Raw genomic sequence first — 10,484 nt, forward strand, 5'->3', positions numbered from 1 at the left:
CACCCAATCCCTTCCACACAGCCCCCGCAACCAGTGTAGCCACCTCCTGTGTGTAGTAGACTCCTGACCTATTAAGTGGAACTCGGAAACCCACCACCCGATGGCGCAAGTCAAGGAATCTGCAGTCTACACAGTCACAGAACCTCCTGAGCCTCCACTTGGCTCTGCACCGAAGGACCACAGTCTGTTCTATCGACGAGGCTGCAGATGGTGAGCTTCGCCTTAATCTCAGAAGCAAGACTGACAGTCTTTGCCGTTTCTGCTAACCACCCAAAACCAGACAGAATCTGCTCTGATCAAAAGCGACACAAGTCATTGGTACCGACACCACCTGCAGCTGGCTGCATCCTGTGCTCTTCATGGCACCCAGAAGCACCCTCTCCACATCCGGAATGACTCCCCCTAGAATGCACACGCAGTGCACACTGGCTTCCTTGCCCTCCTTGGCAGCCATGTTCCTAAGGGGCCCCATTACGCGCCTAATGTTGGAGCTCCCAACTACCAGCAAACCCACCCTCTGTGAACACCCAGACCTTGCGGGCCGAGAAGTTTCCTCTGGAACAGGGTGGACGATAGTATCCAGCTCAGGGACATCATCAGCCACAGATAACGCCCGAAACCTGTTCATCAAACTAACTAGGGAGGTCCTACGATCGGCCCCTCGGAAAGTTTTTCGCTGCCTGCCAGACTCTGGAACGATCTCCCAGACCACGGGCGAGGGGTGAACCTCAGTGCAAGCAGTACCCGAGGCAGTCACAGCAGTCGACCGATCGGAGGAAACGTGGTACGTGCTCAACGTCCCCCGCATCCCCACAGTGACACCCCTTTGCAGCAGCCTCAAGCTGTGTGACGGAAGCCAACGCAGCCTGGAGCTGTGAGCGAAGGGTCGCCAATTCAGCTCGCATCTGTACACAACAATCAGTTCCAATCCATTACTGTAGTCGTCCCTGTATTAGGCTCGTAAAAATACGCAACAAACAAATAGTGTACTCGCCTTATTAGCAGTGGGAAATCTAAGTGCTCTCTCACGGATGGTCTGACACTGAGCTGTTCTAACCAAACAAACAAAAGCCTGTACAATACAAGGGTCAATACCAACGGTCAATGGCAACGGCGGTACTGTATACTATACTGTTATTGAAATAAAAGGTTGTGCCTATTAAGCACCCTAACACGCAAGAAATCACAAAAATGAACTAGTAACTAAACAGATAACTGAAAATGAGTCACTCCTGTTTGAAGCTCGTAAAAATATGTAACAAGCGAACAGTGTACTCGCCTTATTAGTAGCAGTAACTAGCAGTGTGCTCTCGCTGACTGTCTAACCGCTGCTGGTTGGTCTTTTAACAAACTAACAGGGGAAGATCATGTCCTCTCTGCTTTGGCACTAGCAGCAAGGAAACTTTCATCTGCTGTCTTGTCTACTTTTATTGTTGACATGAGTCGCATGTTGCTGATAGAAGAATACAGATACCATATGTGCTGCTGGGCCCAAAAAGATCCACAGCATAAACATCAAATGAAATAAAATACAATTGGCAATGCAAAGCACTCAAAGGTACCATTGGTGACATAAAAAAAGATTGTTAGGTGCTTGCATCAAGAAGGAACGTTACATTAGATATTTTTGAAGATAAATAGAGGTTGTTTACCCATGATCACACTGTCAGCCTTCTAACAAATTATATAGCATACAATGAAGGCTTTCACGACTGTATGTTTCAGCTGCTGAGGATTCTTCTGGGATGTATGGCCGTGGTCCATGGAACTCTTCGATCCCTGACATTTCGTCCAAAGCTGCGTTGGACATCATCTGAGGTGCTCCTGGTAGTGCTGAGTCAGTTGGCAAGACTCAGCACTACCAGGAGCACCTCAGAAGATGTCCAACGCAGCTTTGGACGAAATGTCAGGGATAGAAGAGTTCCATGGACCACGGCCATACAACCCGGAAGAATCCTCGGCAACTGAAATTATCTAGCAGTTTTATAGAGGACTGTATGTAAAAGGCTGAATTTATAGTTCACATTTCATTAATATTTTGTGTGGCTTTACCTTAATAAAAGATACTTTAATAAAATTCTTTAACCTTTGCATACGTCACTGCAGACTATCCAATTTACACAGAGGCGACAGAAGTCATGGGATATCTACTAATACTGTGTCACACGACCTTCCGTCTGGCGTAATGCAACAACTTGACACAGCGCGGACTCAACACGTCGTTGGGAATCCCCTGCAGATATAATGAGCCATGCCACCTCTATAGCTGTCTATAACCAAGAAAATGGCGGTGCAGGATTTGTGCGTGAACTGACGTCTCGATTACGTCCCTTAAACATTCGATGGGATTAATGTCAGGCAATGTGGGTGTCCAAATCATTCGCTCAAATTGTCCAGAATGTTCTTCAAACCAATTGCGAACAACTGTGGCCCAGTGACATGGCGCATTGCCATCCATAAAAATTTCATTGTTCTTTGGAAACATTATGTCCATTAATGGCTGCAAATAGTCTCCAAGTAGCTGGACGTAAACCATCAGTTCAGTTGGACCAGAGGACCCAGTCCATTCCATGTAAACACAGTCCACAGCATTGTGGAGTCACTACTTGCAGTGCCGTGTTGACAACTTGGGTCCATGGCTTCGTGGGGTCTACACGACACACTAATCCTACCATCAGCTTTTACCAACCTATCGTAACCCATCTGACTAGGCCATGGTTTTCCATTTTTTGTGGGGTCCAACCAATATGGTCACATTCCCAGGAGAGGCGCTACAGGTGATGATGCCATGCTGTTATCAAAGGCACACACATTGGTCATCTGCTGCCATAGCCCATTAATGCCAAATTTCATCATACTGTCTTAACTGATACCTCCGTTTTACCTCTCACGTTGATTTCTGCAGTTATTTCATGCAGAGTTGCTTGTCTGTTAGCAGTGAAACACTATGCAAATGCCACTCCTCTCTGTCACACCAGCAACATGTTGCTTTCAATTAACTGAGCAGCTGCTGTGCTAGTTGATTTAAATTTTAAGAATCCATTTTGATTTTCAAACATTAGGTTGTGCATCTGGAGAAAGTTTGTAACTCTGCTGTATATGACTCAACTATTTTGGAAAAAAGACAGGAAGTATTGAGACTGGTCTGTAGTTTTGAATTTTGAATTTGTCTCCTCTTGTAAAGATTGGTGTTACCTGAGCTATTTTTAGCCTGTGTAGGATGGTGCCCGATTCTATTATATTATTTACTGCTGCAGACCACTGTGCAGAGATATTTTGTCTGCAGACTTCGAATACATTAATACAAAGGCCATCATACCCTGCAGAACTGTAAGATTTTAGAGAGCTAATGATGTTGCTCAATGCCACTGACACTAGTATGTAAATCATTCGGCTTTACATTGGTGTGGGAGTACTCCTAGAATTTCCTTTGCAGAAAAACACTTGAAAACTGTATTTAGCACTTTTGCTTTGCTAATATCAATTTTAATTCTTTCATCCTCCATGAGTGTCTGGACACTAATTTCGGTGCCAGCAACAGCTTCACAGATGACCAGGATTTCTTTAGGTTTAGTGAGATCTTTCAATAAGATTCTGCTGTAGTAGTTGTTGAATGCTAAACACATTGCATTTTTGACAGTAACGTTAGTATTCCTGTATCTACAACCCTATGCTTTATTTTTCACCTAAGGCAAAATACAACAACATTCTCTATGCTAATTTGCTTCAGAAGGTGTCGGTTCCATCTCCTACAAAATCACCACACACAAATATGAGTGATGAACACTAAATGAACCCTGCAAAATTATAACAGTAGTTTTTAATCTTGCACCTACTGCTTACGACATACGGCAGGGAAAGTAGAAAAAATCCAACAAAATGAATTTCCACTCTGCAGTGGAATATGCACTCATATCAAACTTCCTTCAAACTGGGGACCTTTAGAAGATATGAGATCACGTACTAGCAGAAGTAATGCTCCGAGGACAGGTGGCGAATCATGCATCGGTACCTTCGTCAGCAGAGCTCCTGCCTGTGAAAGGAAATGCTCCCACATTCGAATTTCCGTCCAATGCAAAGTTTTAAACTGCCCAGGAAGTTTCAAATCCAACAAAGTTTCCAATAATCACCGCTTTGAGCATCAACCCCGAAAGGTATATATGGGAGAACTTTCATGCACACTTTATTTACTTGCACAGAGAAGGGGGAAGCTACGGTTCAAAGTCGAGTAAAACAACAACACTAGGCACTGCCAGCAGCAAAGAAAACTGTCCCATCAGGCTCTCATTTCAACTGGGAGTTCTGTAAGCACCAAATGAATTCTGGCACAGCATTCGAAAAACCAATGCAAACCTAAGCTATTTAGTATATAAATCACAGGATGATCTATGAATTCGAAAGATTCAGATAATTTAACATCTGAGGCAATGATTACATTGCCGCACACCCTTTTTTGTGCTTTGTGTACTAGGCTTAGATATATATAATATGCACCAAAATACTCAGATTTGATAATACAGATTTTCTGAATTTACCTTACAATTTTCACTTATACCAAAAAGTGTGTTATATATGGCACAAGTGCAGGCATCAGTTTGCACTATAGACTGGTCTGTTATTTATTTCAGACTCACATTAGTAAGCTTCACCAACTCACACAGACTTCATTATCTCCCAACACACCTCAGGCTACGCTACAGTCTGCTGCCACAATCAAGATCTCGGGTGGTGTGGTGAAGGGGGGGTTACTCTCTCAGTCTAACCAAGTCTGGCCAACATCTGACCACTGTGCATGCCATCTATACAACGTAAAACTCAACAGCAATAATAATTCCACTCACCGACTCCCTGTTAACTTGCCATACATAAACTACAGCTACCCCTCCCCATTTCATAATAAACTTTCCCCTTTCAATTTATAACTACAAAGTACGATGGAAGATCGGAAAGTAACACAATAATGTTTTTTGTCCCCTGGTATTGGAGCTGGAATGCTGAAATTTCACTATGATATAGTTCAAAGTTTGCACTACAGAGGGTATTTTGTTTCCATGTGCTCTGGTGAGAGAAACCTCAACTGTGACACAAAAATGGTGAAGAGCAACAAAGCATAGTTCAATATTTGTAAGCCAAAGGTCATAAATCGAGTGAAATTCAAAGGGGGCGTGCATGGGACAACTGTCAAGACCGTAACAATGTCTCTAGGTAGCGTGCATTCTTCCAAGAGGGCCATGTGAACATTAGTGATTTGCACACTCCGAGAGGCCACTAACAGCTGCAATCCCGCAAAATGTCAGAGCCATTGAGGCAGCAATTTTGAACGACCTGAGTGTAAAACTTCAGACCTTATCACAGCAGTTCAACACTTCCTTTGTCGCGGTGTATGATGATGTTCGTGACATACTGAAATTTTATTAAGTCAGTGCTCGCTGGGAGTCTAAGAACCTGACAGACAACCACAAGGGCCAGCGAATGATGACAAAGCTTGTATAACTTAAAGCGTTACGCCACAAGAAGGCACGATTTTCTGAAAGGTCACTGGTGACAACTCATGGGTGTATCACTACACGCCCAAATCCAAGAAGGCCTCTATGGAGTAGAAACATGCTGTACGAAAAAATTCAAAGTAACTCAATCTGCTAGGAAAGTGCTTGTGAACATGTTCACGGAAATGCATATTGTGTTATTAGTGAACTTCGCTGAACAGGGAATCACTGAATGCTGCAGCATATACTGAAACTTCAGTTAAACTGTGTCGTACCCTTCATGACAAACGCAACAACATTAACGCTGCAGCGTCGAACTTCTTCATGACAATGCTTGCCCCCATGTTGTTGCTCCTGTTCATAAGAAGTATCGCCATATTTGTTGTGGGAGGTGCTCCAGCATCCACCATTCAGTCCGGACCTTGTACCCTGCTTGGTCCCATGAAGAAATTCCTGTTTGGCCAAAGATTTGCGACACATGGATATACTCCAACAAACTGACTTCTATGAACAGGGTGTCCTGAAAGTGGTGCCACGATGGGAAAAAATGTGGCGAGAAGGTTGGCGACTATGTAGAATAGTAAAAGATGTGAGTTCATGTGTGGTTTTTTTACCTACTAAACTTTCTGGTAACAAAATTGTCATTTACTTTCTGACCTCCCCTTGTACACGTTTATTACTAAAAGTAACAAAAAAGAGGCAGCCTTCTGATGGTTAGGGCAGTTTGATGCAAAAATCTTTGAAAGTCAAGGAAGGAAGGAAAGAAGATTAGAGCTCAACATACCATCAACAACAAGGTCACTAGAGACCAAACAAGTTTGGATTCAGTGGAGAACCCAAATATGGATGGCTAGATATCTGAACTGCTATCTTTTTTTTTAAAGGAGGGGGTTTCCAGTATCTTGCCACTGCATCACCTCTTTCTGTAATGTGACATAACACTTCCTTAAAGCCTGAGTTGGAGAGGATGGGGGCAAGACTATAATATAGCTTTGCAATGACCTAACAAGTCTACTAGGCTAAGCAGCATATTATCGTTCAGATCATGGTCATAACTAGGGCCATCAATTCTGATGCATTAGCACATACTGAACATGCTACAGGGTATTTATGCAATTAAAAGATATTTCACAGAAACAACGCCCAGGAAGGACATTAGTGAAAAACGCACACTATTTAAAAATGCACCTAATCCACAATTTTGAATATATGGCATTGTAATTTTGTACCATACTTTACATGAAATTAACACATTTACTTTGGACACACACACACACACACACACACACACACACACACACACACACACACACACAGAGAGAGAGAGAGAGAGAGAGAGAGAGAGAGAGAGAGAGAGAGAGAGAATCTATTGTCTCTCTCATTATACTCACATACCTTTGGTTGTCCTTACAGATTGTGGAACAGTTTTCTGGGGTAAAATTAATAGTCCATAAAATGAAATTTTTATATTACCGAAAAGGGCTATTTGAATCTTGTCACATAGATCAAATACGACTCACTGAAAGCCCCTATTCAAAAAGTTGTGTTTGTTTACTGCTTCCTCCATGTCCATATACAAATGTGTGTTTATGACCAGAGCTAGACTTCGTAACCTGCTAACCAACTGGATTACAACAGTCACAATACTTGGAAGTCTGGGTCTCTATATATAGAACAAGTCAGAACTACAGGCACTCACTGATGAGCCACTTTGGTGCCATTCTTTATAATCTGTCTTTTTTTTTTTTTTTTTTTTATCAGAATTAAAACTATTGCTTGTTGAGAAGTGTTTCTACAACATGTTAGCTTATAATGCACTCACTGTTGGATTCTTTAGATTCAGTTAATTGATATACTATCAATGCAATCTGTCTTTGCAAGGGAGGTTTCTACTGTATTTAATGTTCCCTCTGTTTGAAATACAGTGCGACACTTCTGCTGACAGAGGATCTGGTGCCAACCTAACTGTGATGGTTACAGTGTCTGCAGGTTGTTGGCTCCTCATGCTTTATACCTCTTTGGAGTGTTATACAATGTGCTTTTGTGTTTTATTTTTTGAAGAGTGTTTTAAATAAAGTGTCATGTTTTTCCTACAACAGCTATTTACTTACTATACATTTTGTATTTTTCTGTAGTGTTATGTAATTTGTTCATGCTTTTCCACTTTTTAAGTAGTTTTTGTTTTCCTTTCTTTACAAAATTCCTTTTTCCTTTATTTACTTATTGCGCACGTTGCGCTCAAAGTGCAGTGTTTTGTAATTCCCCTTCCAACCAGGAACTTAGCGAGATCGCCATTCCGGTCATAATGGACTGGACTCGCATTGGGCAGAACTGGAGTTTATTCCCCAACTGGCCAGTGTGACGCGGTTTTTCCATGGTTTCCCATTGTCGCTAAGGTGAAAGCTGGCAGGGTTCCTTTGACTATGCCGTCGGACTTCCTGCCCTGTCATCACCTCATCCTACCCTATATTCCTAATGTTTTTGTGTGCGTTTGTCCATGGTTTCGAACCAACTGGATTATTATCATGGCAAAACATAGACTTACTTTTATACAAGTGCGGCAAAATTACAACTCAACAGAAGCGGTATTTTCAACAGTCTTATCCGTCAGTTCGTCTTCCTGGTTTCGTATTATAACACTACCTGACCCGGTGCAATCATTTACTGCCCCACGTTTAACAGTCTAATTACCGATTGCCCCTGCCGTTATCCGTCACACCGCAAATGCACGGCGGTACACCACTGACTCAAAATAATGGCAATACTTAGAAATGCTATTTACTCACCTAACAATGTTTGGATGCGTTAGCTCTTTAAGTAACGAAATCTCGCGGACAGTTGTTGAAGGGACGCCTTCCTCCTCATTTTCCAGTCTAATCTTTTTCAGAGCAACGTGCTGGCCAGTCTTCCTATTTCTTCCTTTATAAACCACTCCATACGTACCTGAAAATAAATATTACAGATTTCCTTCTGACACCGGCCGCCGCCACCACCACCTTTTGTTGAATAATATAATACCTTCGCCAATCTTCTCAAACTTGATAAAATCGTTCATTTTACCACCAACCATATGTAAATACTCAATGTCGTACAACCCTTACTGGTTGCGTGATTAGCTACGACCAAAATACTACACCAATAACTGTTTAAACATGCTGAATACTTAGATGGCCTTTAATATACGTTACATCCCATTTAAAAGTACCAGGTAAACTTTCACAGACGCAAATATTCAAGGGACCAATAGCACTTCTCCTCTACCCCAAAGATGTACTTTCTCGCCAAAGATGATGTCAGTGGTAAACAGTCAACCTACGGCGTCTCGCTTCAAACAGCGCTACCTGTTGCTGACTGTTCAATATCTACTATCTACAATATTGTAATTAAGTAAATGACTCCGTCTCCATGATACACCGTAACGTGGCCGTAGAAGTATACCATTATTAACTATGGAAACAACGTAACCCCGTAATCGTTACATTCTTACCAAATGAATATTGTAAACCGTCGTAATTGGCATACCATCGCGTCTCATAACGTGTTTGTTGTTGCACATGTGCTCAGAATTAAAAATATTAGTTCGTACTGCCTGACGAATATAAACAGTTTATTTACATTGATACCAGTCTTCGGCGCATTTCGCGGAAAGTGTAACTTTTTAAGAAATGTGAATATATGAAGCATTATTCCATATCATTCCAAGTAATGAAGATTTACGCCCATAAATTACAAATATCAAAATGTTTCTCCATCGATTCAATTAATACCACAAATATATTTTTCACTCGGTTTTCTGCATCAGCAGGTCACCGTCTGATGTGAATTAGAGCGCGAGAACTATTATGTATCTATGAAAAATAATAGAAATTGAGTACCGGTAGCATTCTCCTTGTCATGAAACAGGTGTTGTCTACTGGGTGTTCTGTAACGAGAGAAAGTGTAAGCATTGCTGCGTTCTTGGTATAAGAGTCAGTTTTGTTTGTTAATACCACGCTTCCCTAAGATGATGTGTTTCATGTACTGGCATCTAATTTATATCACCAAAAGCGGATAAGTTCTTTCCTCACATTTAAACCACACTCACTAATTTGTTTGCTCAGTTTGTTATAAACTGGAATGTACAAATGACAATATTTGTCAAGCTTCTCTAGTCCTCTACGGATGTGGGAAGTTGAAGCACACAGATTGCAGAGAACAGCAGTGTGAATGGAAAAAGCTCTACTTTTCTCACACAGCACTGTGTCTGCACATGTTCTCTGTGCACATATAGAGCATAGGTCAGAATTGCCTCCTCACCCACTCTGAAAGACAACTCACGTTATGTAATTGTTACTACAATACTATACACAATAATGGCCTCTGTTAAATATGTAAGGCAGGCAGTGGCTATGCACTAACCAAGTGTCACAGCTTGCACTGATTCAGAACTAGGGAGCCCACACATTATGGATAGTTTGACAAGTTGTATTGTTGTTGCTATTTAGGCTAATGACGCACAATATAAGGGGTCATTAACATAGGAAGCTATGTATGAGCATCTTTTGTATGTCTATAAGTAGAGAAAACCTGTTCATGTGAAGCAGACTGCTCAATCAGCCATCCTGATTTTTCCTTTACCTGGTTTTTGCACACCTTCCAGATTATCGATGGATTGGTTACTGCTAATGTATGATGACCTATAACTTCCCCAATATTTACTGCAGTTTATGAGGGTACATAAATTCTTATGGCATGTTCTCACTATCATCATCATTGTCATCACCCTCTTCATCTTAATTTTAGTTTTAATCCTGTGAATTTCTTTGTTTTAAAATTTTCTGAACATGTCAAAGCCACATGTCATTTACATATAAAGAAAACGGAGTTATATTTAAATAAAACTGAACAGTATGTTTTAGTTTTATTATAGTGTAATGTTTCCATTATCAATATTGGTTGGTGATCATTCATTCATACACTCATTCACAATTTGTGCTCTGTAAATCACTTCATAAAGGA

The 10,484-nt window shown here is 41.3% G+C and overlaps 1 protein-coding gene across 1 annotated transcript in view; it reads right to left on the reverse strand.

Annotated features, from left to right (window-relative positions):
- Window positions 1–8,727, reverse strand: part of LOC126093698 (cyclin-dependent kinase 1-like) — a 57,826-nt gene extending 49,099 nt beyond the window's left edge. The window contains exons 1-2 of the mRNA XM_049908740.1: window positions 8,505–8,727; window positions 8,273–8,429 (exon numbers count right to left, since the gene is read on the reverse strand). Coding sequence (XP_049764697.1) covers window positions 8,273–8,429; window positions 8,505–8,556 — 209 coding nt within the window. The 5' untranslated portion in view covers window positions 8,557–8,727. The remainder of the gene's footprint in view (window positions 1–8,272; window positions 8,430–8,504) is intronic.
- Window positions 8,728–10,484: the final 1,757 nt, after the last annotated feature.

This window comes from Schistocerca cancellata, chromosome 1 (genome assembly GCF_023864275.1).
Source record: "Schistocerca cancellata isolate TAMUIC-IGC-003103 chromosome 1, iqSchCanc2.1, whole genome shotgun sequence".
Lineage (NCBI taxonomy): Eukaryota > Metazoa > Arthropoda > Insecta > Orthoptera > Acrididae > Schistocerca > Schistocerca cancellata.